Source organism: Nansenia antarctica (genome assembly GCF_963989245.1).
Source record: "Nansenia antarctica genome assembly, chromosome: 4".
NCBI lineage: Eukaryota > Metazoa > Chordata > Actinopteri > Argentiniformes > Microstomatidae > Nansenia > Nansenia antarctica.
Window position 1 is genome coordinate 17110196 of NC_137689.1, and position 17584 is coordinate 17127779.

Sequence of the window (17584 nt, forward strand, 5' to 3'; positions counted from 1 at the left end):
TCAAAACAACATACAATAAATGTTCTGTTTCACATCATCACAATACATGTAAAAACAAACAGCACAGTACTACACCAACACCTTCACCCTACATTACAAGATTCTCCATACAAACAACAAAACACGAGGAGCATTTCACATCACGCACATACCCATTAAGGTGGCGGCCATGTTCTGACGCACCACCGCAAGTACGGCAACAAGAGAAGGACAAAGAACGTGCAGACCTGCAGTACACCCAAACTCCAAAGGGGGGCTCCAACAACAACCAGGGCTGCTCAAAGCACGGCGAAACTCATCTACATTCACCACAACTAAACATACATTCCCAACTCTGTTACACAAGTCACATTCGCATTAAACAATAAACCGCTCAAACAGTAATTTTGCTACAATTTAGCTATAGACCTATATTGGTAAGATTTATTTTCGCATACATTTGTATTATTTTGAATTCAATTTGAAGTCAGAATTGTGGTCTGAATGAATGAATGAATTAATGAATTGAGGGAATTGATAGATAGAGATAGATAGATAGACTTTATTTGTCATTGCTACAGTACAGGTACCAAACAACGAAATTTAGGAGGGGAGGCTCCCCTGGTGTTTAGGAAAGGAAAAAGAAACACATTTTAGAAAAAGCATAGATGCATAAAATCACAAGAAGGTAAGGAGCTGGTTTACATCAATAGAGGCTATGTACACAATCCACTGTACTATACTGCACAGATAGTCAACTAGGGTTGTCATATTTCACAAGAAAGTATTTTTTCACATTATTTTAAAGTGTCACAGTTTGCCGGCTTGAAAATGTACATGTTTGTGCCTCAGCACTAGCTGCCATACAATCCGTCCGGACTGTCCTGGGCCCAGAACTTAGGCCTTTTCTGTGTTCAGGGCCTTGACGGCCCTGTGGTAGAAGCTGTCCTTCAGTCTGTTTGTCTTAGCGGCCGGGGTCCTGTACCTCCTGTTCGAGGGCAGCTTGACAAAGTGTTCGTGCCCAGGGTGGGTCGGGTCCTTGGAGATCTTGGAGGCCCTCCTGAGACAGCGTGTTTTGTACAGCTCCTCCAGAGAGGGGAGGGGGGCGCCGGTGATCTTCTGTGCTGTTCTCACGACTCTCTGTAGATCGCTTCTCTCCGCTGCCGTGCAGCTGTGGAACCAGTTGGAGATGCCGAAGGTGAGGATGCTCTCCACTGCGCCGTGGTAGAAGGCCACCAGCATCTCCTTCTTGCTGTGTTGTTTCTTGAGGCATCTCAGGGTGTATAGCCGCTGTTGTGCCCTCTTGATGGTGCCTTTAGTGTTGTCCTTCCAGGCCAGGTCATCCCGCATGTTGTGTCCCAGGAATCGGAGGTTTGAGACTATCTCCACGCTCTCTCCGTCGATGAGCAGGGGCAGGATCTCGGACTTTTTCCTCCTGAAGTCTACGATGAATTCCTGGGTCTTTGACTTGTTTAGCAGCAGGTTGTTAACCTTGCACAGCTTGCTCAATTGCTCTACCTCATCCCTGTACGCCGCCTCGTCCCCCCCCGAGATACATCCCACCACGGTGGTGTCGTCTGCAAACTTTACGATGTAGTTGCTGGGGTGGATGGGGGTGAAGTCGTGGGTGTAGAGGTTGTAGAGGATGGGGCTTAGCACGCAGCCCTGGGGTGACCCAGTGCTGAGGCTGAGGGCTGTGGAGGTGTGGGGGCCCACCCGCACCCTCTGGGGGCGGTCGGTCAGGAAGTCCTTGATCCACGCACATATAGAGTGTGATAGACCCAGGTCTAGTAGTTTGGTTACTAGCCTGTCTGGAAGGATGGTGTTAAAGGCGGAGCTGAAGTCCACGAAGAGCAGTCTCGCGTAGCTGTTTCCCCTCTCCAGGTGGGATAGAGTGGCGTGGAGAGTCGTCGCTATGGCGTCCTCTGTGGACCTGTGGGCTCTGTAGGCGAACTGGTATGGATCCAGGTTGGGCGGGAGGCGTGTGTGTATGTGGGCCCGGACTAGTTTCTCGAAGCACTTCATGATGATTGGTGTGAGTGCCACCGGGCGGTAGTCGTTTAGGCAGCTCACCGTGCTTTTCTTCGGGACTGGGATGATAGTTGAGGTTTTCAGGCAGGGTGGGACGGTGGCCTGGGACAGGGACTGGTTAAAGATGTTGGTGAAAACCCCGGCCAGCTGGTCGGCGCAGTCTCTCAGCACCCGTCCCAGGACGCCATCCGGCCCCGAGGCTTTCCTGGGGTCCACCGCCTTCAGTACGCGTCTCACCTCGTGCTCTGTGAGGGTGAGGCTGCTGAGAGCTGGAGAGAGTGGTGTCTGTGTTGTGGTTACCTCCGTTCGCCCCTCGTCGAACCGGGCGTAGAAGGTGTTCAGCTTTCCCGCCTCTGCGGCTGTGAGCCTGTTGGCTCTGAAGTTTGTCATCTGCTGAACCCCCTGCCACATCCGCCTGGAGTCGTTGCTCAGGAGGCATTCCTCAATCTTCTCTCTGTGCTCTGCCTTGGCCGCTTTGATGCCGCGCTTTAGGTTGGCCCTGGTGGAGCTGTACAGCGGTGTGCGCTTCCCTGCGAAGAAGGCGTTGTCCCTCTCTTTTAACAGTTTTTGGACCTTCCCAGTCATCCATGGCTTCGTGTTGGGGTAGACCCGGACCCGTTTGTCCACGGTGACTGAGTTGGTGCAGTTCACTATGTGGTTCAGAACCGACGACGTGTACTGTTCCAGGTCCTCATGCTCATATTCCTGCCATAGGGTGTCATTTAGGCTTGAAAGTCCTTGAAAGGTGCTTGAATTTGATGTTTCAGAAGGTGTGGGAACCCTGTGTACACCTCTATCCAGAAGCCATGGGGATAGTTTTTTTTATGATCATTCAGGCCGAAATATCCTAACTTCAGTTCTCTCCCAACCACGTATAACTACTTTTTCTGGCGCAAATCTCTTGTCGACCTCGACCTGTTGAAATCTGAGTTACACGCACAGATCTCAAGTCAGGATTTCTGCCTCATGTAAAGTCTACTGCTATGACCGTTCCTCTCAAGTCATAAAAGTGGTATAACGTCCAGGCATTCCCCAACATTATCTCCAGGAGTCACTCTTAAATTGAATATAATTGAATTTATTGTAAAACATATAACTTATTGTAATTTATTTTAACAATGTAATATTTACTACTGAACAGTGTGACACAGTGTGTGCGTGCATGTGTGTGTGCAAATTGCAGGCCTCCCAAAGAAAAAAAAGCAGCTTGCAAGATATTCTGTCAGCTGTTGTGGGAAGCTTAGCTGTGTGGTGAAGACGGTGCTATTTGTATGACTGTACCGACTATTTCTACAGACTATATCTGTATGACCTTTGTAGATTTTGGGTTCTTTGTCATTGTAATGCTTTACTGTGTACCCAAATAGACTTTAAGTGTGTGTGTGTGTGTGTGTTTTGCAGTAGCTCGGTGTTATACGTAGTTAAACTAAATTCAGATCCTTGCAGTGAATGTTTTTGTTGCCATTTGGCAGTGTAGTGAGCTACTGCACTACTTATCCCCCCCCCCCCCCCACAAAAAAAAGAAATTGCAGTTTCACTATTATTCCAGCCCTTGAACTTCAAATGTCCCAACTATTTATACTGTATGTAGTATGTATATGTATATTATACTGCTTCTTGTCTCCCTACGTTTTTATCTTTCAGTTATTTCAGTTGTACAGAAGAGTCATCTTTCAGTAACTAACGACTGTTGAAGTCGTTTTGATGTGGTAAACTACTTTTAAAGAAGCCTTAGTTTAACTAACTATATTTCTCTCAAGGGTAGCTTTAGTGTTGTTCAACATCTTTCCTTGTAAAGTAATTGGTAATTTAGTTAAACACATTTTGTGTGTGTGTGTTTATGGAGTGGAAAGTCGTATGTGGAAAATAAATAGGCAGACATCAATTTCAATGAACAGCTTTTACAGTATATACAAATAGAAAATGACATAGTAAAGTGCAAAAGTCATCCAATTATATTCAATTATATTATAAGAGGCTCATATTACAGTAAGAAACAGTGTGAGTGAATTACATAAACATATTAAGGAAACATCTTTGTTAATGGACATAATTAGTCTCACATGTTCTATACATACAGGTGTCATATTATGGCATTTTTGGTCTGTTTCCAGATCTGGAATCAGCTTATTAGTGTCCCATACACCTTGAGAAACGTCTCCCACTCTTATAATCTTGACAACATGCTCTTTCCCTTTGCCATCCTTTCTTACATCTTTACACAACGTCTTTGCACGAGTCCTAAGCAGGTTTAACCAAAACTTGAACTTAAGTCCTAACGCAGTCCTATTGCACTTACCAAGTCCAATGCACATCTCTCTGCTCTCAACATCTCAAGTCCACCACTCAGATGGAGTCCTGCATGGACTGTATGCCTTCGGAGTCCCCAGAACATTTCTTCCCACCTCTTATTACAATATCACATGCGACACAAGCAAATACGGAATCACAAAACAAGTGTAATGCTAGAAAGAATTTTTTAAGTGTTTCCTATTTGTTAACAGAGTTTTGAATGGCATTCCTCCAGAATTCCAGCCGCAGTGCTTTATCTTTGTCATATCTCTGGAGTCTAGGAGTTGAGTTTCCACGTCAGTTCATGGATGTGCAGACAGAGACAGGGGGAGAAGAGAAGGTGAGGAAAATGTGTCTCCACTTTGCTGTCAGCCGTCCTCCTCCTTCTCTTTGTCTTTCAAACCCCAGCACCAACATGTCCCAAGGGAACCACAGCCTCAGACCGTCAGGGGCCTCAGACCGTCAGGGGCCTCAGACCGTCAGGGGCCTCAGACCGTCAGGGGCCTCAGACCGTCAGGGGCCGTGTCTCTTTAAGTCCCCTTTTTAGACTCCCATTCCTGAAAACCAGGACATCAGCATAAGGGGAATGATGAACACATAACACTTAATGATTTGATTTATTTCTTTTACAAATACATACAACACATGTGTAGTATGATATATCAGGCCTGTCTTACTGTATTACTGTAAAAGATACCTATTTTGCGAAGTAAAGGTTGTTGTCAAAGAACGTCTGTGATCTGTGGTTTTAATAATGAACATTGATCATTGTCATGTTCAGATAGTACATGTTAGTTGGACCTTTGGTTCTTGGTGACAACTACAGTATTGTACCTTGGCTTTCTGCATGACGTTCCCCCTGGCGGATGCGTACATGGAGGGGGGCCGCTTCCGCATCTCAGCAGCACAGTTCACTGGCAAGGACGTCTCGCTGTAGACATTCTCAACCTTAATGCTCTGCACCTGGACGCACGAGAGAAGAGACATCGTGAATATCCTTTACTAGGTTAAGACTGTTTTACATGCCCTGTACTCAGGGGAGGCTGGTGGAGGTAGAAATCGGAGGACGGGACATTTTAATGCATGAAATGGAATGAAGAATGGTATCAACCGTGTGTTCTCCCTTTCAGTGGATATTTTACACTAAACAACATGGTCTGTAGTATTTTACTATGTCATGAATACATTGTATACGATCATTAATACATTGAACATAGGGACAGGTACCTTGCTGGTGGGCTTGCTGGGGGGCTTAGTGGGAGGTTTGCTGTCTGTGGGTGGTCCTATCACTCCTCCGGTCAGCGACTTCTTCAGGTTCTCCTTCACCTGGGTCAGACGGAGCTCCAGATCCACACGCTCGCCCTCCTTCCCCCTGCAGCTCTCCTCCAGCTGGGCCAGACGCTTCTCCAGACCTGCCTGCTGCTTACCTGCTGCTGGGAAGGGCCACAGTCACACACACATGACATGAGGCTCCAAGGAATGAACTGTGATACTGTTGCAAAGCAGTAGGTGGCGCCGATAAACCATGCCATAAACACATTGGCTTGTTTCATGAGCAACATTTCAAACAAGGAGCAGACTTGTTGAACCATAAAAATAAAAAAAAAGAGTCAATCAAATGTCATGTGAACATTCATAAAGTGTCATGTAATAAAACGCATACCTTTGGTATGTGCGTGTGTGTATGCGTACGTGTGTGTGTGTACTGTATGTGTGTGTGTGTGTGTGTGTGAGAGAGAAAAACAAGGCCCATAAATGAGTTGTGTTGTGTTTTGTGTGAAGAACTCTTACCTGCAGCATTCTTCAGCTCCTCCTTCACCTCACGTCTCTCCTTGCGTAGTGACAGCAGGGCGTTCTTGATGAGCTCTCTCTCCTTCTCCAGCTCCTCCTTCTCCTTTAGGTACCTCCGTGCATCCTCCTCGGCTCTGGTCTTACCATACTTCGCATACTGATTCGCATCTAACACACAACAACAACAACAACAACAACATCAACATCAACAACATCAACAACATTAACAAGCGGAGAGCACATTCAGAGTTAAAAAATACTCATTTCATTTCATACTCTAAACAACTATGCCATTTCTGTCTTAACACAGTGGAGGCTGGTGGAGGTAGAAATTGGAGGAGGGGCTCTTTGTGATTGCATGGCACGGAATGAGGAACGGTAGCAAACACATGCGTATGAAACCATTCCATGCATTACATTGAGCCCGTCTTCTGATTTCTACCTCCACCAGACTCCCCCGGTCTAACATTACGATGACCTATTAAGGCAGCCGTGGCTCAGCCACTGGGGACTGGTTTGTCTTGCTTTGGTGTTGGATGGCGGCTGTGCAGACCTACCCCCTGGAGACTTATTGGAGCCGTGTCTCTGGACGCTGACCTGGCGCTCCACCTTCTGTGTGTCTCTGCTGGAGAAGGAAGAGTGGCGTTTCACCTGAGGACCTGCTCTGGGCTCTGGCTCCTCCTGCTGCTGGGGAGGAGAGAGGAGGGAGGGAGGGAGGGAGGCAGGGAGGGAGGCAGGGGTGGGAAGGGGGAGGGAGGGTTAAACATTGTTATACAGGGCAGGGAGAAGAAGAAATACAGCAAAGGGAAGAACAACAGATGAGACGTGTCTCACTAATATGTGCGTGGAAGTGTTGCAAGATTTCTTGGAATTTGCGTCTGAGAATCGAGACCTCAAGTTGCTAAACAAGCTACCCTCTTAAAGTGGAACAAACAGTCAGAGTCTTTAACTGTGAATTGAGAAACACACAACTAATACAAACTACCACAGTAAAGTCATGAAAGCTAAAGTTTTCCTTTCTTCTGTTTGAGTTTGAGAAAAGCACTTTTAAATCAAATCAAATCTATTATTATTATTATCATTATTATTATTACATTTGTATTCATGTTGGGTGGTAGGAAAGACTTGACACAGCATGGCTGGATATTATTTTCATCTTCGATCTTTTCCCCCAATGAGACATTTCCCAGATGGGTTTCCCAAAAAGCAGACGGCTGTGTGAGTGATTTCTCTGCTGCTAACATACAGATCCAAACTGCTTTGGATCCAGCTCTGCACCAGAACTCATCCATGGAGCTCTCCCTAACCTCCCACATATGCTCAGAGGAAGCTCAGGGCTTTCAGCAGGCTTTCACACAGCACTCATATCAAACACACCCTGACTCCTACTCCCTGGTACTGTAGGGACATACTATGGGAGGAAGAAAACAAGAGATAATTCATCAACTGGATCCTTTAGGAGGCCTCCAGCTGCATTTCTGGGTGTGAGCACACACAACCCACATACACACACACACAGTCACTGAATTAAGAGTAAATTTAAACCACAGGATGCCTGGCTTTCTGTAAGAGATTACGGGTTGTTGCTGCTCGGTAAGTATCAACACAAGGCCTCATGCTGTTTGATTAACCAGTTTTTCTTGAAAGTGTGTTTCGTAATGATGCTGTGTCACAATATATGAGTGGACTAGTTAAAGCGTGTTTCCAGCTCCTTCTCCCTCCTTACCAACACGCTCTCATAGGGAACCTCGTCGTAGGTCCTGGAGTCTGTGGAGGCACTGCTGGAGGAAGTCGCCCACCTGAGAGACAGGAACAGGGAAGAGAGAGGAAGAGGCGTAAAAAACCCACCATCATTTCTGAATTCCAAACCTCCTCCTGATCTAATAGGATTGATAGATGTAATGCAATCTGGCAACAAAAATAGCTAATCGGAGAATGAGAACATGTTGCTAAGGCTGCATTTACACCGCAGGTCGTAATGCCTAGTTCCGATTTAGTGCCTATATCCGATTTTTTGGAACGCCTGCTTACACCTACTTATTCAAATGACCCATATCTGATACCTGTGCTTACACTGGTGACACTTGAAATGACCCCCATGCGTACATCGAATGAAACGAGAATGAGTGAAACTCACGTCAAACGTCATCAAAATGCGAAGACTGTCGTAGTTTCAATGACGTGCAAATCAGCATTGAGCGACCTTAGACTGCAGTCGAAATGACACATATCCGATTCGTATCTGATTGAGGCCGGCATGAGAATGAGGCCTGAATCGGATCTGAGAATATCAGATTCAATGTGTTTTTTTTACTGGTTACATGTACATGTTACATATCAGATCTGTGCCACATGTGAGTAAGAAATCAAGAAATCAGAATTGTGTCACTTGGCGGTGTAAATGCAGCCTTACAATATCTATCCAGTCACCTCCAAATAGAGCAAGTGTTTTCCGTGATTTGGAATGGATGAACTTTTGGGTGTCAGACTCACAGGAAGGAGTGTCTGGCTGCGTCCTGGATGTTGGAGATGGTGTCCACGTCCACGTAGTCGTAGTGCAGGGCCTCTGGGCTGGTGGCACAGCCTGACTCTGCCAGCAGGACGCCCAGCCAACGACCCATCTCCTCAGAACAGCTAGCCTGGACACACACACACACACACACACACACACACCTTTTTAATTTCTCCTTCTCATGACGACTTTCATGTTCTATGTAAGAAGAGTTACAAAAACAGTTACATAAAGTTGATTGATTGATTGATTGATAGATTGATTGATTGACCATCACATACTGGCGTAACCCTAGCCACGTACCTCTAAGGCCGCCACTTTGTTGCCCTCCTGCAGGATGCGGAAGGCGAAAGGGTGTTTGGGCCCCAACCCCGGGACCACCTCAGCCCCGTGGAGGGCCACAGCGCTGACATGGGTGCGCAGGTCGGACCTGTCTTTGTGCAGGTACAGAGTACCAGACCTCACACAGCACCACCTCTCCCTCCAGCACTGGGACACCAGCACGTTCAGGTAGCCTGAGGAGTGGAGAGGGAGTACTCTCAATACTCAATACGCTCACTGTAGGCTTTTACCACAAAGGAAATAGCTAGGTAATTGGCAGTAGTAGTAACAGGGAGAAAATGTAAGAAAGCATGAAACTGTGAATAGAACCACAGTAGTAAGTGACCTTGAATACCGGGGACTGTATGCACTGGAATGAATGTATATTCAGCAAACAGGGACATACATTTGATATTTTCATGTGCCTATTGATTGTAAAGCACTTTAAGCTGCGAAACCTGAATGAGAGGTGCTATGAAAATACAGTTTATCATCATCATCATCATCATCAAAAAAGGACATCAGTGCTCTGTCCTCACCACAGCGAGGGTTGTCATCGTGGTAGGAGGAGGAGAGGGTGTCTCCAGGGAGGGGAGGTTTCTTCTTCGAGAAGCTGATGATCCTGTTGATCTTTCGTCCCGCCGCTCTGCTCATGGACCCCGTCAGCTCCGAGAACGCCCCCCTCTTCCCCTTCCCTACAGACACACAAACACACCTGAATCAGCACCGCGAGCAAAGAGCAACAAAGACAGCTTCAAGGAAACTATGTTATTCATGAGGAAGTGTCTGTTTTTTGGTTAATGGATTTATTGTTTTTGTTTGAGTTGTGTGGAACTCTGAACTGGACACTGGCAGACACATTTAGTTCAGTGCTTCTGAAAATGTTGTTTTGAATTTTTTCAACGTTTTTTGTTTTTAAGTGTCTTCCAGTCTGTTGACCAGGTGCAGCTCTCTGCTTTGTGGTCGTCCTATGATGTCATCAGTGTGGGACAATAGCAGGAAGAGCGCAGGAAGGAAGGATGTATCTGGTCCGGGCTTCCCTTCCTGTCTCTTTCATCTGCCTTTTTGTAAACCATACACATTTTGGCCCGGTTCTGACCCAAGAACACTGTCCTTCCCCCTCTTCCACTGCCCTACATACTGTTACATGTCTCTCTGCAGGAGTCAGTGACTCCTCACCGTTTCAATACACAACACAAACTCTCTGTATGTAAGGTTCAAATGTCTTTACATCTTAATGAATCCTGGATTAGTCTAGAATACACTTTCACAATGTAGAGTGAGTCCATCAGAGTGCAGATAAGTTAATATAAAGCGACAGTATGGACTGCTGAGTCCAGACAATGAGGGCAGTCTGGTAGACTACGGCATTATTGGATCATCACCTTGTTCACCATTCTCCTTGACGACACCAGACGACACAATGTCACCAGTGACGGCACTGTCGGAGTCGGAGGTGTGCTTGTCAGCTGACAGTAACTAGGAGAGAGAAAAGTAGATTAGTGGGGGAAACACACACACACACACACACACACACACACACACAAATACACACACATGGTGGTACACTGCCTGAAAAAACACCACCCGTCTCAGCATAATGCTGAAATGGGTCATGGGTTTCACAGTCTGACTTTCTAATTGCAAAGCTCTCTGTTTCTCAGACGTTCTGTCCTTATTGCTAAACCTTTTGGACTTTGTTTTCATCAGAGTCAGCAAGCACGACGACACCATGACCCCCACCTCCCATCCCCCCAGCCCCCTTATTGAGTGTTAACACTGTGTCAACAGAGCATCAATTAACTGATAACGATCAGACAGCCTGACAAGGGGGGGGTTGTCTGTCTGTCTGTCTGTCTGTCTGTCGGTCCGTCTCCCAAGTCTGTCAGAACAGTGTTTTCCCTCCGTCTGGGTATTCCACCGTGCTAATGGCTGTGCTGATGCTGATGAACGTGGATGTGAAATATAGCTTATAAAAACACACTGAGAGGGTCTGAGTCCGTTAGAGTTAACCAGGAACAACATGGGCATTCAGCAGACACTGAGGCCTGGATAGTGTTGGGGTGTAGGGGACAGGTTCTGGGGAATGTTGGGTAGTTGGGGCTGGGGATTGTTGGGGTGGGGGGACAGGGGAGTGTTGGATTGGGGTATTGGGGCTTTGTAGGGGGGCGGTGTGTGTGTGTGGGGGGGGGGGTGTCACTGAGACATAGACCCACCATCTCCAATTCTAGTTTCGTCTACAATTCCTAATGTCTAACTGTTTATAGGAGACAACGTGTTATAAAGCTGTTATTACAGTAATGACAGGGTTGGTACACCGGTATAAGTGTAACTGGATGTAAAGAGTTAAATTAGAACCACCTTGTCCAGCTCAATCTTCCTCTGGATCATAGGAGAGGAGGAGCCCTCCAGCCCTTCACTGCTGCTGGCCGCCTGACTACCAACCTCCCTGATCACCTGAACACAGGAGCACAAACAGAATTGAATTGATTTACCCCACATAGTCACTATAATAGGATACAATAGGATAGGATACAAACTCTGAAAAGGCCTGTGAGCAGCACCCTCAACCAATTAGGGAAAAAAGGGACATAAAGAAAGTAAGGAAGGGAGGGAGGGAGTTAGGAAGGGGGGAAGAAAGGAAGGAAGGGAGGGAGGGAGGCAGGAAAGAAAGAGAAGAGCCGTGCCGTACCTTGAGCCAGCGTTCGGCCTGCTCCTTGCTCTGCACGGCCAGGACTAAGGCCTCTCCCCCGGGCAGAGAGAACCGCAGCTCGTGCTTCTTCCTCCGCCCGTCTTTGGGCACGTAGATGACGTTACACAGGTTCAGGGGCAGCTCGATGTGAGGGTTGCTGTCCTTGATGCTCTTGTAGCACTGCAGAGGAGGACGAAACAAACTACTTCTATGATGGGTTCGCATGACATCAAATTAGAAATTCAATCATTCATTCGTTTCCGTGATTCTGTTCTACAAGAGACAAGGAGTGTCAGTCGCCCCCCACCTGTAACCTGTTGTCACGGACGACCGTCAGCTGCTTGGCCCATTGGCCGAAGCGTTTCTTGCGTAGCAGGAAGGCACAGATGTGACAGTCCTTCATGGGACCAACTTTGTTCTCCTCCGTCTGCCACCGCTGGGTCCTGTCCCTGTCTGCGTCTCTGTCTGCGTCTCTGTCTCTGACCCTGACTCTGCCATGGGACTTCCCCTCCTCATCCTCTTCATCGTACGACTCGTACGAGCTGCTCAGGGCATCTGAATCGTTGTCTGCAGAAAAGTTGGAATAGATCATGGATAACAGATATGAACATATAACAGATATGAACATATATCAGATATTAATAACACAAAGCTCCTCTTCCCCTTGCCTTATTATATAAAAAAAGGCCTTGTTGAAATACTAATAAGTCTTATTTCTTGTGTGTGTGGACCGTGCTCTCATATAATCCTCCTCAATCCTCCTCAACTCCTCAAATATAGAAATATATATGTAGCCGAGGACAAATGAATCTCCACAGTGTATGAAGTGCTACACAGATGCCAGACTCACAGGAGTTCTTGCGTGGGCCGTTGAGTCGTGTGATGGGGTAGTTGTTATCAGCATCTTCATAATAGGCGTCTTCAATGGAAGGACTGGAGCTGTCTGTCAGCAGAACAGAGAGCAGGAGAGAGGGGGGATTGTTAGCTATCTACGGAGATAGAGAGAGGAGAGAGAGAGAGAGAGAAAGAGAGAGAGAGAGAGAGAGAGAGAGAGAGATAGAGAGAGGAGAGAGAGAGAGAGACAGAAAGAGAAAGAGACAGTCTACTCACTGCGTGTGGTGATGTACTGGGGGACTGTGCCTGGGTCCAGGGGCACCGCCTCCTCATAGTAGTCCTCTGGAATGGGCGTGGCCGGCAGAGGAGGGGGCGTTACTGTGGGACTCTGAGGAGAAATCATAACACGGAACCACTCTTAATGTCAAATAAGAACAATTAGGAAATAATAATTGACTGAGTTATGGTGGTTTTTATTCCGTAGAAGAGTCTCTCTTACAGATTTTGATGGAGGTATTTTAGAGCCGTCCTCCTCCACAGGCTCCTTCAGCTCCTCAGGGGACTGGGAGTCTCTGAGCTCATGCAAGTCACAATCTGTTGAAACAGAACATCAAAGAGTCCCAATCGTATTAGTGATCTAAATTAAATGACAACAAATGGATTCAATTAAAGGGTTGTATATATCGGTATTTGAGCATGACTGGAATGCACCTTTGAAAACAATCCGATTGTGCCAATCATAGTTGCCAGATCTTGCAACCGCATAATGCTTAACCATATCAGGGATATGTTAAAACAGACACTGGTTTGGTATGACTGTAAACTCTATTCACTACCTAAATCACTATCTCCAGGGTTTGATATGATCGTGAACCCACCAAATTCCTCAAACAGGGATGCCACGAAGCTGGTGCCATTTCCATACAGAGACGTGTTCATGTAAATGAAGTCGGATCCGTTCACTGCGGCAGAGGGAAAAACAGGTCAGGGCTTGTGTTAACGATCAACACAACCTCATGTTGCCAACAGAGAAGAGGGCTTTCACCTATCACTCTCAGCACATCATAGACATAGGGCATTAATGAAACTACCCATCCTACATTCAACAGCAGTACATTTGACTGAATGGGGAGGAGGAGGTTGAGCGCCTTGACTGCCTGGGTCTCACCTAACTTTGACCTGTTTCTGGTCACCCTCAGAGATGGAGGTCAAACCAGGAGAAATGCCCCCCACCCCCACCCTCTCTTTCACCCTCTCTTTCTTCAACCCCACGTGTCACTCTCCCTCCCTCCTTCTCTTTCTCCCCCAACCTCCCTCCCTAAACCCCCCGCCCTCCCTCTCTCTCCCCCGTCCCTCCTTCATACTCTTTTCCCCCCAACATCCCTCCCTCCCTCCCTCCCTCCCTCCACCCCCGCCTTCCTTGTCCACTCCCCTCCCTCTCTCTCTCTCTCTCTCTTCCCCTCTCCCTCCTGCCCCCCCCCCTCCCCCCCTCACCTGATGGTTGGAGCTGTCCCAAGAGGCTCCTGACTGTGGTCATCTTCTCGGCAGTGGCCGTGCTCACACTCTCATGTTCCAGCAGCTTCAGCAGGACGTTCAGCTCACTCACCAGGTGCTCCATCGCTACAGGCAACCACAACAACAGCAACATTATGGCTTATCTTTGTAAAGCTGATTACACAACAAATGTTTTGTAAGGTATTAACAAAGAAGGGACTTTTTTGTGTTTACACCTTCTAGTCAGATAGTTCCTTCCCCTGAAAGTAGTCCATGGGCCAGGAGAAACTGTGATCCATGGCTCAGAGCTGTTTAAATAGCCACTACTACCACTACTAACATTAGCCAACTTTGACTCTTGAACTTTGACTCTTGACAACATTCACAACCATTGATTTTGTGTTAAAAGTGTCTAAAGTGTCAGCAGAAGTTAGTAGTGGCTATTTGAACTCCTATTTTGAACTCCTGCCGCGTGGACTCTACTTTCAGGGTAAGGACATGACAGTACATTCCAACCAACAATCAGACAATGAACATCTTGAGGTCTTCCTCATGACTTCCACACAGCCTATGGTCAAGGCTGACAACAACCATGGCGATGGTGGAATAGAGGCCTTCTGCCATGACAGTTAACACCAGACATCTGGATATTGGATCCGTGGCTGGAAGAGCAGAGCCAAAATAATAATTACACAACGTGAGGCCCTGAAGGCGTGGGCCTAATGCAATAAACAGGTGTGATAGAGTTTCATCTGCCTGTGTCAGAGACACGACCCACATTCAGCAGTGTGCAGGAAGAAGAGGTGGCCCATGTTAGGGAATATTATTATTTAAAAAAAAAAAAAAGTTATTTTTTTCTGAGTGGGGCAGTCCCACTCATACTCCTCATCTCCATTGACAGATAAAGTGGAGAACCAGACAGGAAGGATGGGTGAGAGAGAGAGGAGGGATGACATGCAGGACATGTCCCCGGCCGGATTCGAACCGGGGACCCCGCGGCCACATGGTCGACGCCCAACCCGCTACGCCACCCAAGCGCCCCCATGTTAGGGAATATTACACAAGAATGTTTTCCTCATCGGAACCTCAGCATCTCCATCTGGCATCGTGGGAGGGGTCTTCCCAGAACACACACACACACACACACACACACACACACACACACACACACACACACACACACACACACACACACACATGCGTGCATGAACACTACCACCACCACCACCATCACCACTACTGAAAGCAGCAGATCAGAGCAGAGTAACATCTGTTGAGTAAGTAACCGTGGTGATCAGTTCTGGTTTTCCATGGATGAGAGGCTCCACATGGCTGTTATCTTATCACTACTGGGGGGGTGGGGGGGGCATGCCTGAGCTGATAGGAGATGAGACACTGGGATCTAGTACCAGGCACTGACCTAGAGTGTCACACACACACACACACACACACACACACACACACACACTGCGGGTAGGGAAAGCACAGACGCAGAAAGCCCTCACGGTGCAGATAGTGATCTCTCCAGACTAGCTACCTGTTTTCCCTCCAGGTCCACAGATGTGAGAGATGTGATGTTATTCCTGGTGGAGGGTAATCGCTCTAATATGGGACTGTTTCTCTAGCACGGGAGGCTGTTGTTCTATCTTTCCTCGTACCAGATCAAACAACCTGTCGGTTTCACTCTTTTACCTCCCCCCCCCTCCCTCCGCCCCCCTCCCTCCCCCCCCTCCCTCCCCCCCCTCCCTCCCCCCTCCCTCCCCCCCCCCCTCCTCCCCCCCCCCCTCCCTCCCCCCCCCTCCCTCCCACTAGACCTCCACGCTCTCTTAGACAAACAAACTCAACAGCTTCAAAGACCAAAGAGCCTGAAGTGCACGGTGAGCAGACCTCTTCATGTGGATTCAGACATAATTGTATGGTTCAGTTTGCGTCGTCATATTTTCCCTGAAATCCAGTCAGAAACTGTCGACTGGTTTACCTTTATGCATTACCAGCAGCTACACCACAACACCCACTGACCCTTAGTGCGGAGATGAGCATAAACACCATCAGCAGAAAACAAAACCGCTGTGTTTGTGGATGGGTTTATAATAACTGACTGAACAAATACTGTAATCCAGGAAGAGAGTGGCTAGTTTTAGAGGTGCCATAACGTCTAGGGTGGTCAGAATGTTTGTTTATACCCCAAGGTTGCCCGGTCAACTGATTGAGGACAAGAACCATGAAGGGATGGCCATACAAAGGACACAAAAGAAACCTTATTAAATTAACATGACAAACCTCCAGCTCCAGGTGACAACCGGAGCTGTCAGAGAGATCTCTTTGTGCCACAGAGACTCCTAAAAATGAACTGAAGTAATGTACACTAGAGAGATTCAGTCTGAACTGAAGTATGATTTAGTAGACTTTTAAAACAACAAGTAAAAACACCATCTATGGGGGGTCTGCATAATAAACCAAGCAGGAAAACATGGAACGCATCAAGATGTGTAACAGATATCCCTCTATAAATAAATGCCCCCCCGACTGAATGAATGGACAAGGAAAAAGGAAATAATTGGCCCTATCAAAACAGAATGAACTGAAAAGTCGGTCTGAAAAGTTGTCAGAGAAAAGGTCTAAAAAAGTTCCTCCATCCACAGGATGTAATGGTTTACAGTTGGGACAATAGACCAGTCTCAACACATGAAGTAGGAGCACAGCAGACAACTGTCTCTAATCCCGATGTTCCACCCCTGATCCTGAGACAAACACAGCCCACAGAGAGACCACTGAGTAGAGCAGGGGAGGCTGGTTGAGGTAGAAATCAGAGGACGGGCTCATTGTAAGGCACAGAACGGAATAAGGAATGGTATCAACGACGTGAACGGTACCAAATGTGTGTTTGATACCATTCCTCATTCCGTTCCATGCATTACAATGAGCCCGTCCTCCGATTTCTACCTCCACCAGCCTCCACTAGCCTATGGTTGTGTGTGAGAGAGAGAGAGAGAGAGAGAGAGAGAGAGAGAGAGAGAGAGAGAGAGAGAGAGAGAGAGAGACAATATAAGCCTGCCAAGACAGTAAAACCAGCCAGCCAAATTCAGTGTGGTGGTGCTTACCGGCCTCAACAGCTGAAGAGGAAGAGAAGCCCACCATTTTCCAAAAAAAGATCCAGTGAGAGATTGTGTGGTGATCCAGCCATCAGCTGTGCATGTCTTCTGTCACTGTGGTGGCTGAGGTCTATAAACACATACTAGGCAGCGTAGGTCTGTGGCTGAGGTGTCACTCTCTCTCTCTCTCTCTCTCTCTCTCTCTCTCTCTCTCTCTCTCTCTCTCTCTCTCTCTCTCTCTCTCTCTCTCTCTCTCTCTCCTTCACTCTCACTGGATCAGTCCCTCCCTTGCTCTCCTGCTCTGGTACTGTGGTATCTGGTATCTAGTGGGTTGGGCCCAAAGAATTTACTCTCTCTCTCTGTCTCTCCTGCTGTTACTCCCCCCTCTTTTACTCTCCCTCTCCTCTATCCCTCCCTCTTCTCGCCCCCATCTCTCTCTCTCTCTCTCTCTCTCTCTCTCTCTCTCTCTCTCCTCTCTCTCACACTCTCTCTGTGTGTGACTCTTTACATACACAATCTATGATTTAAATCTTACACTCCTCTTTG

General features: G+C 47.3%; 1 protein-coding gene across 1 annotated transcript; it reads right to left on the bottom strand.

Annotated features, from left to right (window-relative positions):
- Positions 1–4819: 4819 nt before the first annotated feature.
- LOC308155102 (actin filament-associated protein 1-like 1) lies at positions 4820–17084 on the bottom strand (the record flags this gene model as incomplete). The annotated part of the gene is made up of 19 exons (XM_080528345.1): positions 4820–4859; positions 5137–5265; positions 5530–5735; positions 6094–6261; positions 6651–6780; positions 7820–7892; positions 8587–8732; positions 8909–9120; positions 9466–9621; positions 10312–10405; positions 11288–11383; positions 11619–11798; positions 11926–12185; positions 12469–12561; positions 12729–12840; positions 12952–13046; positions 13331–13414; positions 13947–14072; positions 17048–17084. The coding sequence occupies 19 exons, from the start codon at positions 17082–17084 to the stop codon at positions 4833–4835; spliced, it is 2424 nt and encodes an 807-aa protein (XP_080384471.1). The 3' UTR covers positions 4820–4832.
- Positions 17085–17584: the final 500 nt, after the last annotated feature.